This window comes from Orcinus orca, chromosome 20 (genome assembly GCF_937001465.1).
Source record: "Orcinus orca chromosome 20, mOrcOrc1.1, whole genome shotgun sequence".
In the NCBI taxonomy this organism is placed as follows: Eukaryota; Metazoa; Chordata; class Mammalia; order Artiodactyla; family Delphinidae; genus Orcinus; species Orcinus orca.
In genome coordinates this window covers 715,821-734,258 of record NC_064578.1, presented here as the reverse complement: position 1 = coordinate 734,258, position 18,438 = coordinate 715,821, and the positions used below count along the sequence as shown (strand labels likewise).

Here is an 18,438-nt window from a genome sequence, read left to right as displayed (position 1 = left end):
GAGGGAGGTCAGAGGTCAACGCCATCGACTCAGGCTAATTCAGTCCATAAGTCAGCATGAACTGAGTCGGGCCGGCTGCAGGCAAGGCGTGATTACACGTCGTCTCTGTCTCCGCGGAGGAGACGTGCTTTTTGTCTGGAGAGGCCATCTCTGGACCAGTATCTCTGCGGGGTGGGCATCTCACTTGTGTTCGCACATGGCCATCACCGCGGCACGCACCAGGCAGGCTCGGCGGTGATCGGGGACTTTTTGGCTCAGCCGGGGCGAGGATGGTGCCAGAACAGACGTGGCTCAGACAGACAGCCGGGTTCCAGCCTGGCCTGTCGGAGCCGCCTGAGGGGAGAGCCGCCCAGAGTCTGCAGAGGCCTTTGACCCCAAATCAAAGGCCCTTTCAAACTGGCTGAAGCCCCTGACTACATGCGGCCCTGTTCTCTAGCAGGAGGGTAAGTGGTGGACAGACGGCCCCGCGGTCAGACCCCAGGTCATTCTGTTACCATGTCCTCCCAGGCCGTCAAGGGCGGGGCAGCGGCCGTCTCCTCCCGCCTTTTCGGCTGGCGCGGCCGGCTGTGTGCGCCGTCCTATTCTGAGGCTGTGCTGCCGTTCTCCAGGTGACGGGGCTGGTCCGCAAATGGGCCTGGACAAAGGACGACGTGATCCTCCACATCCTCCCGCTGCACCATGTCCACGGCGTGGTCAACAAGCTGCTCTGTCCGCTCTGGGTGGGCGCCACCTGCGTGATGCTCCCCGAGTTCAGCGCTCAGCTGGTGAGTCGGGGCCGGGCTCTCGGCGTCACGGGCTCTGGGCCTCCCCAGGCTAGGTCCCTTCTCTGGGGTGCAGAGTCCCAGCGGCGAGCTTCCTGTTACTGCTGGAGCAGAGGGTCCCCACTGGGGCTTCGCACAGCACAAGTGTACTCTCGGTTCTGGAAGGCCAAGTCCAAGATGAGGCTCGCGGGGCTAAGGGCCAGGCGCCGCAGGCCTGATTCTGTCTGGAGGCTGCGCGGCGGAATCTGCTCCCGCCTCTTCCAGCTGCTGCAGGTGCCCGTGTGCCCTGCCTTGTGGCTGCATCACCCCCACCTCTGCTTCTGTATTCTCGTGACCGCTGCCTCTTCTGTGGCCAGATCTCCCTCTACATGAGGACCCTGTGGCCATGTCGGGCCCACCCAGTGTCCAGGGCAACCGCACCCTCTCCAGACCCCTGCAGAGTCCCCTTTGCCACGTGAGGGGGCGCATCCACGGGGGTGAGCACGTGGATGTCTTGGGGCTGTTGTGCAGCTGACTGCTGGCTTTCAAGGTCCCAAGCGGATGGCCCAGCTGGGGGCTCCGTGTCAGTCTCCCCACTGGTCCCTCTTTTCAGCAGGGGGTTCTTGCCCAGCACTGCCGTGCGGTCAGCAGGGGAGGGAGGCCGAGTGGATACAAGGTGGGGCAGAGTGGGCACTGCAGAGCAGAGTGCAGGAGGAGGGGAGCGACCTGGCCAGACGCTGCCCCTGCCCCCGGCACGTGGTGAGCTGCTGTGCAGCAGTCCCGTCCCAGCCTCCGTGTCCCGTGTACTGGTGGGGACAGGTGCCTGGGGCAGGTGAAGGCAGGGCTCTGAGGTGGTGATGGGCTGACTGCACGGAGAGGCTGCCGAAGTGACACATCCCCGTGGGGCCGCCAGGAAGCACAGGGCTTGAACGAGACCCTACTCTGTCACTGACTCACGCTGTAACCTATACAGCATGGGAATGCGAAGTGGGAGAGCCCAGGAAGCACCTGGGCTGGGCTTCTGTGGGCGCTGGACTTCAGATGGGGGCGGGGCTCCAGGTGGGGGCGGGGCTCCTGTGGGGGGCGGGGCTCCGGTTGGGGGATGGGCTCCAGGTAGGGCAGGGCTCCTGTGGGGGCGGGGCTCCTGCGCTGGCTGCTGTCCTGCAGGTCTGCAGCCCCAGGAGAGGAGTGGCTTGGAGACCTCTGCGCAGCAGGGCTGCCGAGTGAGGTCTCTGGAGAGGTGCCCAGGCTCAGCCCGCAGCGCAGAGCTTGTTGTTCAGTCACTTTATTCCAGGGTGAATTTCCTCACGAGGGGTCCCTGAGGCCTGGGGTCCCTGGTCTGCGGAATCCATCATTCACTGAAGTCGGCCTCCTCTGTCTCCACCAGAAAGAGGCAGCTCTAGATAGATCGTCTCCGGCCCGTCCTCACATCACGCCTGGAGCCTTAATTCACATCGGTGCTGGTGCCAGGTCAGAGTGAGAGGACGAGGTGCTACAGACAGGCTGGTCCCGGGCGAGCCCCGCACCTCCCTGACCTTCCGTCTCATCCTCTTAACGGAGGAGCGATGAGCCTGGCGCAGGGTGGGCACTGAGCCCAATCCCAGCAACGCAAAGCAGGGAGAAGCAGGGACCCTTTCTCCTCCTGTTTGCAAGGGTGCTGCGTGCAGACCAGCGTCAGGGAAGCTGGGGACCCTGTGTGCTGACAGGTGATGCTGTTGGGTTTAGAGAACGTAGCTTAAAATCCGGCGTGAGCGCTGTGGACAGACCGGCGAGCCGAACAGTAGAAGTGGCAGTCCAAGGGCCAGGGCAGCCCGTTCAGACCCTGCCCAGCCAGCCAGCCCCCTCCTTCGCCCCCATCCTGCTGTTTGTTTTTCAGCTGCAGGGCCTCAGAATTTAGACAGCGGGGTCTACAGAGGGCTGTCTGCCTCTTAACACAAGTCCCAGTGACTCTCCAAAGGGGTCGGTCCGGCCCGGCACACATGGCTTCCTGAGGGGGCTCTGACTGAACTGACTGGGCAGCGCGGAGGGGGAGAAAGGGGGGCCCTGAGGCTATCGGGAGTGACTGCTAAGGGGAAGTGGGGACAGCCAGCTCGTCCCCTAGTCCCAGGGAGGTTTTGTGACTGTCTGGGCTTGTGCAGCAGGAGTGCAGGAGCGCCCTGGGGTCTCCACAGAATGCAAGTTGCCCTCCCCCCAATGCTTCATTCACTCGGAGGGCCTCCCTGCAGGGCACCACAAAGACAGGAGGACAGAGGGGTGCCCCACCCTGAGCTTAGATCAGGGACCCAGACAGGCTGAGCGGCAGTGGCTGACCAGCCGGCTACAGTCCCAGCTTCCTGATTTCCTCGTTCCTGATCCATGTGAGTGCCTGGTGGGCGAGGCAGGGGTGCAGGCAGGCTGCTGGCCTGCAGACTGAGCAGGCCTTTCCTTCCCCAAAGCACAGACCCAGGAAGGTAAAGAAAGAGCAGGAAGTGTGGCTGCCTCGTCCAGGAGGGGAGCCCCGGCCCCTGCTGGCCTCTTCCACCGCCACCTTCTCCTCCCCACCTACCTCCACCACCCTGGGCCTGCAGGCTCAGTCTCTGTGCATCTTGGCCCCCGTCCTGGCCTGATCTGCGCTACTGTTCAGTGTAGCACTTACCACCTCGAAGCCACGTAGACTCTGCTGTGGGTCCTCATTCTCTCCCCCTAAAATGTCACTTCTGAGGGCATGGTTTTCCTTCTCTTTAGGGCCTGTCCCCAGGGCCTAGAGCAGGTGGCTCAGAGCTGTTGTAGATGAATGGACGGTTATCACTTACGGGCCCCATGGGCCATGAGGGAGCGCTGGCTCCTTGAACCCTCTCCACAGGCTCCCCCTTGGCTTTTGTCATTGTGATCGTCTGGACTTGTGAACAGGCCTCTGGGGGGAGCGTCCCTGAAAGTCACTTAGGGGAGTGGTTATTTGTTTAATGAAAACTTTACTGTATCAGCTCCTCAGGAATCAGAGCACAAGCAGATAAACATAACAACATTCCACTGAAAAACCCACCACAAGGTTCCCTTAAAGGGACAGAGTTCTCTGCACACTTCGGGTTTGTAGACGTGTATAAAGACCAGGGCGGGGACTTCCCTGATGGCGCAGTGGTTAAGAATCCGCCTGCCAATGCAGGGGACCACAGGTTCAAGCCCTGATCCAGGAAGATCCCACATACTGTGGAGCAACTAAGCCAATGCGCCACAACTACTGAGCCTGTGCTCTAGAGCCTGTGAGCCACAACTACTGAGCCCGTGCGCTACAACTACTGAACGCCATGCGCCTAAAGCCCGTGCTCCACAACAAGAGAAGCCACTGCAGTGAGAAGCCCACACACTGCAACAAAGAGTAGCCCCTGCTTGCCGCAACTAGAGAAGCTCGCGTGCAGCAACGAAGACCCAATATGGCCAAAAATTAAATTAAAAAAAAAAAAAAAGACCAGGACGCCGGATGGGGCCTCTTGTGCTCACAGCTCAGCTCCATCTGCCACTGCCCATGGCCGCAGGTGGCGGGTTACATGGGCGGGCTTGTCAGTGTCCCTGAGCCGGGGGTTCCATGTGGAATATCATCCTTGGGGTGTGGGCAGCTCCACCTGACGGCCTTGGTGTTCACCCTCCCGAGAGGTCTTGCTGGTGTAAAGCCTAACGGGATTGGCTCTGTTCAACATGTACCTGTGTAGCTTAGATACTGTGAAAACGAGAGCAGATTTTGGACAAGGAAGCACTCAACAGGGAAACAAACCTCAGGGATTCCCACCTGCTCCCAGGCCACCAGGTCCCATTTATTTTCTTTGGCCTCCAGCTGTCTCCCGTCACTGCAGTGGCCCCTCGCTGTCACTACTCAGCCTGCACCTCTGAGAGCGAGACCCTGGGATGCTGCCTGTCTCCTGCCTGGGGGCTGGAGACCAGAGGCTGCAGAGCGGCTTGCTGGGACAGTCAGCTCAGACCTTCCCGATCCTAGGCACTGACGGGGTTTCTCAGAACCATGCAGCAGGGCTGAAGAGTCCAACACATTTGCTGTGGTTGATAAAAGACGCAGCCCTGAGCTTCAGAGCTTTGTGAATCTGCTTACACTATTGATAGGAAAACCCCACCTTTAGCATTATTAAATACCGGGGCTTGTCTAAGCTTGTTTTTGAGAAATGCGCGTGGGGACTTCCCTGGTGGTCCAGCGGCTAAGACTCCTCGCTCCCAATGCAGGGGGCCTGGGTTCGATCCCTGGTCGGGAAACTAGATTCCACATGCCACAAGTAAAGATCCCACATGGGGCAACAAAGATCCCGCCTGCCGCAACTAAGACCCAGCGCAGCCAAATACGTAAATATATTTAAAAAGAAAAAAAAAAAGAGTATTACCATTCATTGAAAACAAAAAACAAAGAAATGAGTGTAAAGAGGTGCGGGGCCCAGAAACCTGCACTGGTGTTGACACGGTCTCAGCTCCTGGCGGCTTCAAGCCCTTCCGTGGACAGTGGGGTGAGGGGCTGTCTGCGTCCCGCGAGGCTGACTGATGCGGTGGCGGTGACTCGGGGACGGCAGGAAGACTGATGGCGGGCTGTCCGCCGTCAGCCCCGCGGAATGCAGTCTGGTTGTTGATTAGGCTGCCTGGCTGCGATCGATTCCTTGTCGCAGATACGTGCTCCGGTGACTTCTCGGGATCACGGTGGCTCTCGGAGAGGCACTGAGTCAGGGTGGGGCCCGGCCGGTGAGGCAGGAGGGCGCAGACCCCGGCGCGTGGCGCTGCTTTCGGCTCGGCGGTGCAGGCCGCTGGGGCCACTGCCAGGGCACTCTGTAGAGACCAGTGCCCTGCTCGGGACTCCGGTGCCCATGTGAAGCCTGCTGCCTGGCACACCTGTGGCCGCAGAGGGCTCTGAGAAATCTGCGTCTTGTTGAAGTGGGTGGAGGTGTTTGCAGGCGGAGTTGGGGGAGGGAAGCAGAGCTCTTAAGCTCAAGGGCGTCTCAGATCTGACCCACAGCCTGGGGCCACTTGGGCGGGGCCGCGCACACAGGCCCGTGGAACGGGATAAACAGGCATCTGTTCTCCTGTCTCCAGCCTTTCATTGTGGAGTGTCCTCTGTCATTGCCAGACTTTGGCCAGAGCACCTTAAAAACAGAGTAAGAGCCCTCCCGTGTGTTGTCACAATTGCCAGAAACGGGTGAGGGCTTAACCCCTGGCCATTGCTTCAAGCTGAGGAGGCGTCCGTGGCAGCTGTGCTCCAACCCTGTTCTGGCTTTTGCTGGGCAGGGCAGTCCTGCTGGGCGTCTAGCCCCAGGTTCCAGTCCCGGATGCTCTGCAGGGTCACGTCGGGGAGCTGGTGCGTGAAAAGGCCCCGGACCCTGGCTCTGCTGCATCCGGTGTGGGCTCCTGTGTGCAGCCCGCTTGGGAGCTGCTCACATCCGTCTGGGCTCTGCGGTCTGGCTGCCGCAGGAGTGTTTTCACTGGTAAGACGCAGGCCCTAGAGAGGCTTTTGACGGGATCGCCCGACCTTCAACTTTGAAGTGTATGGACGTGTTGAAGCAGCGGGGACGCAGCACGGTGGCGGTGCTGCCGTTCTCTTTGCCAATGGGGGCGAGTTCTCACAATGGCCGCGCCTTCCCGGCTGCAGACCAATGGGGGTGAGTTCTCACAATGGCCACGCCTTCCGGGCTGCAGACAGTTCTCGGAGGCGGCCCCCGGGGCAGATGCCGTTTCTGTGCCAGGGGTCAAGTGTCTGAGTTGATGACCCTACCGGTCCTCCCCCTTCATTCTGCTGAGTGTGAGCTCTGTCCTTCCTTCAGCCTCCGGTGGGAAGCCTGGGTGAGGACCACATGTGCGTCCACCAGAGGCCTGGCCAGGACCATAGGTTCCCAGAGTGACGGCCACCTCACCCAGCCTGTCCCCTTTCCTCTCGGGCCAGGGCCCTGCACCTCACCTTGGACGTGGTACGGTCTGCGCTGCTTTGTGTCTCCTTGTCCTCGTGCTCGTGGCGACGGGCGAGCCCTGGTGAGCAGGATAAGCACCCCCCGTGAGGGGCCCCGTGAGGCGGTTGTCGGGACTTGCCAGGCTGGGTAGTGGCGGGGTCTGCACACTGCAGGCGCTAACCTGCAGACGCTGCCGCCCTGAGTGAGAAGGAACGGGCTCGAGGCTGTTCCTGGTTAGCCAGATCGGGATACCCACGCTCCCGGAGATGCCCGAGTGCTGTCCGGTGTGTCCTCCAAGGACCCATGCCTTCCCTGGTGCCAGGTGGCAGCGAGGGCACTGCCCTCCACCTCGGGGAGCGGCCTGGCCAGGCCAGCGCGGACTTGGCGGACAGAGTTTCTTTAACAAGCCAGTGGGAAGTAGGATGCCCCACAGGATTTCCAGCAAATCTGCACGTCAGAGCTTGGAAGGGAGCTGAGGGATTCTGTCCAGATTAACACAGTGGTGTGAGAAGATAGCAAGAAAGCTGCAGGGCCTGGTCAAGGTCACAGCCACAGCTGGGCGGGAAGGCCTATCAGGAGGTCTCTGTGCCCCGGGGATTCTCACAGGCACTTTGCTCTCGGCGGCTGGACCACTGCTCGTGCACATGGTTTTACTTCCTCAGTTTCTCCTCAGTCTTTTCCTCGCAGTTTTTGTTTATGAAATTGTGTGTCCTGTACACTTTCCCCCAGTCTGATCTCGTGGATTACGTCCCTGTGGTGTCGTTTAACATGTTTCCCTGACCCTTATACTTCTTGAAAGTTGGTAGTTAGGTCTAGAGGCGTGATGAGGTTCAGGGTTTTGTTTTGCTTTGGCAGGGAGGAGACTTCACAGGCAGTGTGTGTATCTGTCCAGCAGGGCACATAACGCCCAGTTGTCCCTCTCCTTCTGACGTCAGCATTGCTGATGCTCATAGCCTAGAGCTGTCAACTCACCGGGGTTTGTAAAGGGGGGAATGTTGTCACCTTCTTTTATTTAATTGAGGCATAAATTACATACAGTAAAATGTATGTAAACTGAGTATGTGTCTGTGTGACAGTCACCACGCAGATAAAGACAGAGCACGTTTACATGGCCCACAGTGTTCTCTCCTAGTCGGGGCTGCACCATAGCTGAGTTTCATGCTCTTCATATACGTGGACCCGATAGTATGTGTCCTTTTGTGCGTTTTAGTTAATCGTACTATTTTAAGATTTACTCTTGAGTTCCATCAATTGTAATTTGTTCTTTTTGTGTTGCTGTGTTGCCTTCCTTTGTATGAAAGCGCCACAATTTATCCATTCTTCTGTTGAAGGACGTTGGATTGTTTCAAGTTTGGGGATATTTTGAATAAAGCTGCTATAAACATTTGCATAAAGATCTTTCCGTGGACATTTCTCTTGGATCTGTACCTGCTGGTGCTGGACACCCACTGGGCTGGATGTATATTTAATTCTGGTTGGAAGTGCCAAAGAGTTCTGCAGAGTGGGTGCATGTTTTATCCTCCCAGCAGCCATGTGTGAGAGTCCTAGTTACTCCAGGTCATTACCCACACTTACTGTGGTCAGTCTTGTTAATTCTAGCCATCTCAGTGAGGGTGCTTTTGTTTCCTTTTATTGAGTTTTAGTTTCCATGAAGTGAAATGCACAGATCTAAGTGTACAGTTTAGTATGTTTTGATGACTACACTTGTATAACCCACACCCAGGCTGGGAAAAGAAAACATTCCCACTGCCCCAGAAGTTCTTTCGTGACAACCCCCAGTCACCCCCCTGCAGGCAACCACGTCTTCTGGTCTTTGTTACTATAAGTTAGCTGACCTGTTCTTGAAATTTGCATGTAACGGGATCAGCGTCTGTAGGCTTTGTGTTTCCCTTCTTCCACTGGGCATCCTTTGAGGTTTATCTGTGCTGCGTGTGTAAGCGGCGGGTTCCTTCCATCACCGAGGACCCACAGTTGTCATCCCTTCTCCTGTTCATGGGCATCTGGCTTTTCCCAGTTTTGGCTTTATGAATGAAGCTGCTGGGAACATTCTCATATATCTTTTTGCAGATGCACATTTCCATTTCATCTGGGTAAATACCCAGGGTTAGAATTAGTGGGTCACAGGATCACGTATGTGAAATGTTTTAAGAAACTCCCAACCCTTTCCCAAGTGCTTATCCGTTCTATGCTCCTGTCTGCAACGTGCCCCGCCATTTAGCAACTGGGTCGGGCTTTCTAGATTTCATCCATCCTAGTGGGTGTGTAATGCTGCTACCTCACTGGCCTCATAAGATTTGCATTTCTCTGATGAGTGATCGTGTTGAGCACTTTTCATACGCTTACTGGTCATTCAGAGATTTTCTTTTTATGAAACGCCTCTTCAAGGCTTTTGTCCATGTTTAAATTGGGTTGTCTTTTTATAACTAATCAGTAGGTGTTCCGTATATATTATGGATAAAAGGCCTTTGTCAGAAATACGTGTTGTGAATCTCTCCCCCGTCTCTGGTTTCTCATTTCACTTTTTTAATAGTCTTTTGATAAAGAGAATTTTAAATTTTGGTGAGTCTAATTTGGAAGTGGTAATGGTGGACATCATTGACTTATTCTCAATCTTGGAGAAACATTAATATTTCACTGTTAAGTATGATGTTACTTATAGTGTTTTGCAGATACCGTATATTAGCTTGAGGACATTCCTCTCCCTTGTTTTCTGAGAGCTGAATTACAGGGTGGGTTGAATATTATCAAATGGGTTTTCTTTACCTCTTGAATTGATTGTATAAAGTTACCCCCTTTATTTGTCTCCCTCTTTATTCTGTTAATGTGGTTAGTTATACTGATTAAAGTTTTGAATGTTTCTAATTTCCTTTAGCAGACTTTCTCAGCCGTGAGGCAATGCCCTTTTCACATACTGCTAGCTTTGGTTTGCTAATACTCGGTTAAGGTGTTTGCTTCTGTGTTTACAAGGAACACAGGTCTCTGGTTTCCTTGTGACATCCTTGTTGGCTTCTGTATGGGAGCTTTGCTCGTTTGTGAAAGGAGCGTGGCAGCCACCCCTCCCCCCCTTATCCGTTCTTTGGAAGTTTCTGTGTGGCTGGAAGTACTCTTTCCTTCAGCGTTTGACACAATTCCATTGAAGCCATCTGGGCCAACCTTTCTGGGAAGGTTTTTAATTAAGGATTCAGTTTCTTTAATAGATGTAGGACTTCGAATATTTTCTATTTTGTTTCTTGTGTCAGTTTTGGTACTTTAAAAAAATAATTGTGCATTTCATCAAAATTGTCAAATTCATTGGCATAGGGTAGTTTATAATTTCTCCTCATTATCCTTTTAATATCTTTAGGATCCGTAGTGATGTCTCCTTTAGGTGTCTGATATTGGTAGTTTATGTTTTCTTTCTTTTTTCTTGGTCACTCTTGTCTTAGAGGCCTGTCAACTTTATTATCTTTTCTAAGAACCAACTGTGTTGATTTTCCTCTAATGCACCTGTGCTTTATATTCCTGTTCCTTCTGTTTCTTATTATTCCCTTCCTTCATCTTCATGACACACTGCTACTATTGTTGTTTTAAACAGTCAGGGGTCCTTAAAATTTTTTTAAATTACGCATATATTTCCTTTTCTGGCGCTCTTCATTTCTTCCTTCATATCTGTGTCTCCCTCTTGGGTCGTTTCCCTTAATCCTGAAGAATTCTTTTGATAGTTCTTATAGTGCAGCTTAAAAATATATATATTTATTTTATTTTATTTATTTTTGGCTGCATTGGGTCCTCGTTGCTGCGAGCGGGCTTTCTCTAGTTGTGGCGAGCGGGGACTACTCTTCATTGTGGTGTGCGGGCTTCTCATTGCGGTGGCTTCTCTTGTTGAGGAGCACAGGCTCTAGGCACGCGGTCTCAGTACTTGTGGCTCGTGGGCTCAGTAGTTGTGGTGCACGGGCTTAGTTGCTCTGCGGCATGTGGGATCTTCCTGGACCAGGGCTTGAACCTGCACTGGCAGGTGGATTCTTAACCACTGCGTCACCAGGGAAGCCCTGTAGTGCAGCTCTGCTGAAGACAAATTCTCTCAGCTTTGTTTCACTGAAAATGTTTTCATTGCATTGTCCTTTTTTAAAAATAGCTCTATTGAGATGTAATTCACATACCATAAAATTCACCTATCGTGAACGATGTAGGGATTTTACATAAATTTATAGGATTTGTTCAACTATTATCTCAGTCCCTATTCCCACACCCAGCCCCTGGGAACCACTGTCTGTCCTCCGTCTCCACAGCGTTTCCTTTTCGGGCTTTGTGTGGAAACGGAATCGTAGAACGTGTGGCCTTCGGGGTCTGGCTTCTTTCATTCTGTAGAACGTCTGAGTTCTGTCCACGCTGTAGCATGTGTATTAGTAGTTTGTCCCTTTGGCCCCTGGGCAGTGCTTCAGCCATTATGTGGCCGGGCCACGTTTGGTTCACCCATTTATCATTTATTGGGCCTTTGGGTCAGTTCCAGTTTTTGCTCTGGGCATTTACGTACAAATCCTGGTGTGGACATTCTTCATTTACCTTGTGTGGATAAGTAGGATTAGAATTGCTGGGGTGTGCGATGTTGATTGTTAACATTGTAAGAAACTGCCCCACTTTCCCACAGTGGCTGTTCGTCCCCGTTCTCATCAGCAGTGCGTGAGGGCTCGTTTCCCCACATCCTCACCAACATTTGTTTTGTTGGTTTTTAAAACCATTGTTATGGTCATTGTAGTGGATATGACGTGGTATCTCATTGTGGTTTAAATTTGCATTTCCCTAGTCACTGAGGACGGTGAGTGTTTTTTCATGGTCTTATTTGCGTCCATGTATCTTCTTTGCTGAACTATCTATTGGGATGTTTGCCCATTTGTAAATTGGGTTATTTGTCTTCTTAGTATTGAGTTTATATATTCTGGATCCTGTCTTTTATCACATAGATGGTTTGCAGATATTTTCTCCCATTTGGGCTTGTCTTTTCATTTTCTTAATGATATCTTGTGAAGCACGCATGCTTTAACTTTTGATGAGATCTATTTTATCAGTTTTTTAATTTCATAGATCATGTTTTTGCTGTCGTATCTAAGAAATCTTTGCCTAACCAAAGGTCATGAAGATTTTCACCTATGTTTTTTCCTGACAGTTTTATAGTTTTAGCTGATACGTTTAGGTCTCTGATCCACTTTGGATTAATTCTTAGGTACGGTGCGGTAAGGGTCGAAAGTTCATCCTTTCGGATGTGCATATTCAGTTGTCCCAGCGCTGTTTGTTGAAAAGATTATCCTGTGGAAGTGACTTGGCTCCTCTGTCAAACTCAATTGGCCATCATCATATTGATTTGTCTCTGGGCATCTGCTCCGTTCGTCTGTGTGTCTGATCTTACGCCAGCCTCACACGGCGTTGAATGCTGGTGCTTTGGAGTAAGTTTTGGGTCAGGAAGCGTGCGTCCTCCGCCTTCCTCCCTCCTTCTCACATTTGTTGTGACTCTTCCGAGTCCTCTGCCTTTCCCTGTAAACTGCAGGGTCAGCTTGTCAATTTCCGGAAAACACAGCTGCTGGGGTTTGGGGAGAGCTGCCACCTTAGCAACACTGAGTCTTCCCATGTGTGGACGTGGATGTGTCTCCACTGACCGAGCACGTCTGTCTTTCCTGACAGGTCAGAGTGTGTCATCTTGTCCCACACGTGGTGACACTCTTCTCTTTCTCCTCTTTCCTGTCTGTACTTCGGTTTAGATCATTTCCATTGACTGCTGTCTTTGCTGCGTCTAGTCTGTTCAGTGTATCCAGTGAATTCCTAGTTTCACATAATGTACTTTCCAGCTTATAATGGTTCTCTTGCAGTTCCACTTCTCTGATGAAATCCTTGATCATCCCCCATTTCATTCACCTTTTCTGAATCTCTTAACCTACTTACTAATTTAAATTCCTTGTATAATTCCAACATCCGTATTGAGGGGCTGCTTCTATTGACTTTTTTCTTAGTTATGGGTCACATTTTTCTCTTTTCATACATGATTTTTTTTATTTCCTGCGGATCGCGGGCCTCTCACTGCTGTGGCCTCTCCCGCTGCGGAGCACAGGTTCCGGACGCGCAGGCCCAGCGGCCACGGCTCACGGGCCCAGCCGCTCCGCGGCACGTGGGATCCTCCCGGACCGGGGCACAAACCCGCGCCCCCTGCATCGGCAGGCGGACTCCCAACCACTGCGCCACCAGGGAAGCCCCATACATGCTTTATAATGGGGGCGGGGTTGTCTTTAAAAGAACGATGTAATTTTCCCCCCAAAGAGGAGTGCCTTTGCTCTGTCAAGCAGCTGTGGTGAGGAGGTAATTTCAAGTGTGCGATCAGGGACTGGGGCAGGCCGGGCTGGCTGCAGCGTTTTGGAGGCCTTGAGGGGGAAGGCTGTCTGTGTGGGGTGTGCTGAGCACGCAGCACCCCGCGCTCCCCGTCCCGCCCTGACCATGGGCTCATGCGGTGGCTGAACGGAGAGAGCCCCTTCTCCTGAAGATGAGGGCTAACACACGAGCACGTTCTCAGCATAAGCTGGGAAACTTGAAGCATCTTTATATTAAAACGAGAAGCATTCGTTACAGAGTAAGATACAAACTTCACATGACTTCTTCGGAGAAAACAGCAGACGCCATCGGTTCCCCGTGCGTGCACGCCCGTCTGCCAGACGCTGTGCTCAGGCCCACCTGGCCCCTCCTGCAGCTCTGTCCACCCTCGTCCGCGTGGCTGGAAAAGTCTGAGGCGCCACGTCTCCCCTGACGGCAGATCCGAGGCCGGTGCCCAGGCCCAGGGCCACTCCTCCCCCCGGCCCTCTTCCTCCTCACGGGCCACCCCGGAGGCCAGACGCCAGTGTCCCCTGCACAGTGACTCCACGGAAGGTCCGGGAGCTTGTGTCACCCTGTCAAAGTGAGACCCCCTTTGAGACGGGAGCCGCTTACAGACTCTGATGCTTAAGAAAAGGGGGGTCCTCTGCTGGGAGCACTCGTCATGGAACCGAGGGTCCGTACATGTCTGTGCATGCGTGTCTTCTAATCTTTTTGCTGTGTGCTTCCTTTTTTCTTTTCAGGTTTGGGAAAAGTTCTTAAGCTCTGAAACTCCACGGATTAATGTGTTTATGGCAGTGCCTACCATATACAGCAAGTTGATGGACTATTACGACAAACATTTTACCCACCCTCATGTCCAGGATTTCGTGCGTGCGGTTTGTGAAGAAAAAATCAGGTAAATGAAAATAGTCCACCTTCCCATCCAGAAAGCCAAATATAACTTATTTTTAGTGAGTCAGTTCTACTAAGTTTTGGGAAGCAGTATTTTTTCTTTGCTTTAAAATGTGTGTCTACATCTCTCTCTACGTATCTGTGCTCCCAACGCAGCTGCCTGTGTTCTGTATCCGTGTCTCTGTTCTATCTCTGGGTCTCTCTGTCCCTCTGTCTCTGTCTGTCCACCTGTCTTCCAGTAGAGTCTGAAGGACGAGGATGGGGAAGTCCTTTCTGACCCCACACCTGCTGGCTCTCAGCCCTGCCCCCTCCCCGACCCCATGCAGACACACTCCCTGACAGACGTGTGGCTGTCTGGCCCCTTCGGTGGCATGGGGTTTGCTCTGCGTGTTCCCACGAGCCTGCCGGCTGCAGCTCCTCTCTGCTCGTGGTCCAGCGGTTCATCTGCAGAGCACACGGAAGTGAGCGGTTTGGCAGGTCTTCACGGGCATGATGACACGTGCGCCCAAGAGGTGTGACACGTGTGTCTGTGGCAGACACAGCCTTTAACAGGGCAGCGAGTTGGCGCTGGACAGCCACGAGCTTCATGGCCTCTGTGCATCTGATTCCTAGTCCTTGAGAGGAGCTCAGGAAAGCCCTTCGTTTCCTGGAGAGAATTTCCAGTTACCCAAGACGAGCATTTCATCTTGTTCTTCTGCTCCCATTCAGCCACTCTTTGCGCCTTTTCTGTAAAGACGTTGTGATGGAACTAGAGCCCTTTTCTGAGGGTGCCACGCCAGCACCTCCCTGGACTGGCCTCCCACGAGGCGCCATGGTGGGGCTGGGATCCAAAGCCCAACCGCCAGGACAAGAGTGGGACTGGTAGCACGATGTACCCGGATCTCAGGAGCCAAGGGCAAGAATGAGATCAGAGAGGGGGGATGAGGGTGACTCTGGGTGACAGGCCTTCAGACCTCAGCAGCCGGGCTCCTGGTGGGGGGGCTCCTTGTGCCTGCACCTCCGGGGGGGAGCACAGGGGTGGTCGTTGCTCCGGCCCCCAGTACAAGCAGAAGCACCTTCCTTCCTGCACACAGTGCTTTCGGGACATGGCGCATGCCGAGGCTCTCATATCAGATCGATGTCATTGTCAGTGAGCCGTCAGCACCAGGCAGTGTTCGTGGAGGAGCCCCCGTGCGCCCCTCACTGGAGACTGCCTGCTTCCGTCTCCCCCTCCTCCGCCTCAGACCCGGTGGTGCTTTGTCCCCAAAGCAGACAAGCTGTCATCACGTTACTCTTATCACTGCTCTTTTCGGGGCTGTTTGTGGACAGCACGTTGACTGTTTGCAGAGCGTGCCACCAGGGACCCTCAAATCACTTTTCCTTTTACTGTGATTACCCCTTGACCTATTTGCATTCTAAAATATACCCAAGATTCTTTCCAAAGGACAGAGTTAAATTTCAGCCCGAACTGCACTTTTCGCCGTAAGTTAAAGGGTGACGGTGACTGGGGTGCTGGGCGCGTGTGGCTCTCACCGGGCTGAAGAAGCCATGTGCTCCCGAGAGCTCAGGAGCCTGTGGTTGTGCCGGGCAGGTTGATGGTCTCGGGCTCGGCCGCCCTGCCCCTGCCTGTGCTGGAGAAGTGGAAGGGCATCACCGGCCACACTCTGCTGGAGAGGTACGGGATGACGGAGATCGGCATGGCCCTGTCCAACCCCCTGACCGCAGCTCGCCTGCCAGGTACGAGTGGCGCCCGCCAGCCGTGTCCTCCCTCTGCTCTGGGTCCTCGGGTAGGCCATTCTGTGGAGGATGCTCCCCTGCTGGGCTACGGTCACGTTCTCAGGGTGGCAGTGTCCTTCCCACGTGACCCAGACGCCGTGTGCTTGGCAGGGCGCCCCCCCCCACCTCCCGGGCTGGGGGCTGCTTCCGTCCAGACCAGGTCGCCCGCGGCCCAGAGTTTCCCATGCAGGTGCCCTGAGCCACACAGGCCGGTGGCAGCGGGAGAGACGGCAGGTGTCGGGGGCAAGGGAGGAGGGACACCCCGCCTGTGCTCGGGGACCTGCACGCATCTGGAGGGCCTGCTGCTCTAGACGGGTTCCTGCCCTTTGATCTTCCTGTCCCGCCTTCTCTAGGCCATTCCACGTAAACAGCCTTCACGTCCCGGGTCCCTGACAGGGCACCTGCAGGCGGAGCCTGAGGCCTGAGACGTGAGTCTGTTCTGTATTGGGCCCTTTTCTAGCCCTCCCGGTCAGTACCCTCCAGCTTGTCCAAAACACAGTAGGCGTCTGGAAATAAACGTTAAGTCATCGTGTGCCTGTACTTGCCTCTGTGCATCCACTTGTCTTGCACGACAGTAAAAGGCACCCTTCTCGTGGGCAGGTCTGTGAGTTTTCAGTGTGTCTGCCGTCATACTCAGGTAGACGAAGTTGAATCACCTCCAGACCTTCCCCCTTTCGCGGTCAGCGCCTCCTGCCCCAGGCCGGCGAGCACGTCCCCGGTTCCTCTCCCTGTAGCTGTGCGTTTCCTGGAACGACACAGAGGCACAGCCTCCAGGACCTGCCTTTGGGTCTGGCTTCCCTCACTTGGCAGGACAAGTGTAAGACACATCCTGTGCCGAGCAGCATCTGCGGCGTTAACCTGTCCGCCACCGAAGGACGCTGGGTCGTGTCTAGCCTCGGACAGCTCCCAGTCGGGCCGTCGTGAAGGTCCGTGTGCAGGGTTTTGTGCGAATGCGTCTTTACATCTCGTGGGCAGATGCCTCAAAGTACAACTGCTGGGTCAGAAGGGGGCGTGAACTTGATTTTCTAAGAAGCTGCAAACTGTCCACACGACAGCCCCGATACTGGGCTGGTCTTACCCCTCTGATGGCCTTGGAGAAGTCACACAGACGGAGCAGGTGCTCGCACTGTTGGACCAGGATACCCTCTGTCGGGCGGGGGCAAAGGCCCCGGGACAGAGGGACCTGCGCCCGGGCCCTAAACCCGAGGCTTCTGGGCAGAAATTCTCGAATCTTAATAGGCTGCAGCTCTTCAGGCTCAGGGTTCTGCCGTGGCTGTGCGTGGCCTCTTCTCGACACCGGAACCAAGCGCCCGGGGTCTTTTCTCGCCCGTGAAGCAGGCGGCTCACAGTGGGTATACGGCCGGCTCTTTGGTTTAGAAACAATGAAGGAAGTAGCCGTCAACCTTGAATCCGGGAGTGAGTCCCTGAGCGCCGCTTCCGGAGCAATCAGGCTGTGTCCTCTGTGCCCCTGACTCCTGGGCCGGGCTCCTTCCAGCCGGGACTCTGGACTGCTCCGGGGACACATCCTGCCAGCCTGGCCCATCACAGGTTCCCTGGCGGCCCGGAGGGGCGCGTGACCTGAAGGATACTGTTTGCTCGGCTGAGGCCCGGGGTGGTGACCTGAACTGCTGGGCCTGACATCCGCTGATCGGAGGTTGCTATCAGATACAGGGCTTGCCAGACAGGCGCTCCAGGACCCAGTGAGGCACAGTCACAGGAGGCCGGACAGAGCCACAGGACAATTAAAGTCACCTGGCCACAGATGACACCGTTCTAAAGGGAGGCAGAAGGACAGCCTGCCCTTCTGACTGCAGCCAGCCTGTTGCCCAGTGGACACCAGGAGGACATTCAGTCCCTGCGGGTGTGGGAGGGGCCGCGTCCACGCGGTCTTGGCGGGGCTGCATCACGCGGTGTGGGGCCCGCATCACACGGTGTGGGCTGGGCCGCGTCCACGTGGTGTGGGCGTGGCAGCGTCACACGGTGTGGGAGGGGCAGTGTCAGGCGGCCTGGGAGGGGCAGCCTCACGTGGCCTGGGGGGGCAGCGTCACGCGGCGTGGGAGGGACAGCGTCCACACGGTGGGGGAGGGGCCGCATCACACGGTGTGGGCGGGGCAGTGTGCACGTTGTGTGGGTGGGGGCCGCGTCAGGCGGTGTGGGAGGGGCAGCATCACGCGGTGTGGAAGGGACAAAGTGCACGCGATGTGGAAGGGACAGCGTGCACGCGATGTGGGAGGGGCTGCATCACGCAGTGTGGGGGGGCAGCATGCACGTCGTGTGGGCGGGGCAGCATGCACGTCGTGTGGGCGGGGCCGCGTCACCCGGTGTGGGTGGGGCAGTGTGCACGAGGCGTGGGAGGGGCCGCGTCACGCGGTGTGGGCGAGGCAGCGTGCATGCAGTGTGGGCGGGGCAATGTGCGCTAGGCGTGGGAGGGGCAGTGTCACGGGAGGTGGGAAGGCCCCCATCCCATGGTCTGGGAGGGACTGCATCACGCGGGGTGGGAGGGGCCGCGTCTATGCGGTGTGGGAATGGCCGTGTCATGCGGTCTGGGAGGGGCAGCGAGCACGCGGTGTGGGGAGGGCAGCACGCACGTGGTGTGGGCGTGGCAGTGTCATGCGATGTGGGCGTGGCAGTGTCTTGTGGTGTGGGGGCGCCGCATCAGGCGTGGGAGGGACAGCGTCCACGTGGTGTGGGAGGGGCCGCGTCACGCGGTGTGGGGGGGCAGCGTGCCCGTTGTGTGGGCGGGGCCGCGTGTACGTGGCGTGGGCAGGGAAGCGTCCCGCAGTCTGGGAGGGGCAGCGTCAGGTGTGGGAGGG

At 55.5% G+C, this 18,438-nt stretch overlaps 1 protein-coding gene across 12 annotated transcripts in view; it reads left to right on the top strand.

Annotated features, from left to right (window-relative positions):
* ACSF3 (acyl-CoA synthetase family member 3) overlaps window positions 1–18,438 on the top strand; it is a 66,054-nt gene that overhangs the window by 7,794 nt on the left and 39,822 nt on the right. For 10 of the 12 annotated variants that reach the window (XM_049702833.1, XM_004280055.4, XM_049702832.1 and 7 more), the window contains 3 exons: window positions 609–764; window positions 13,720–13,874; window positions 15,441–15,586. In XM_049702833.1, the coding sequence (XP_049558790.1) occupies window positions 609–764; window positions 13,720–13,874; window positions 15,441–15,586 (457 nt within the window). The remainder of the gene's footprint in view (window positions 1–608; window positions 765–13,719; window positions 13,875–15,440; window positions 15,587–18,438) is intronic. The other 2 variants (XM_049702834.1, XM_049702839.1) reach the window with 2 other exon arrangements.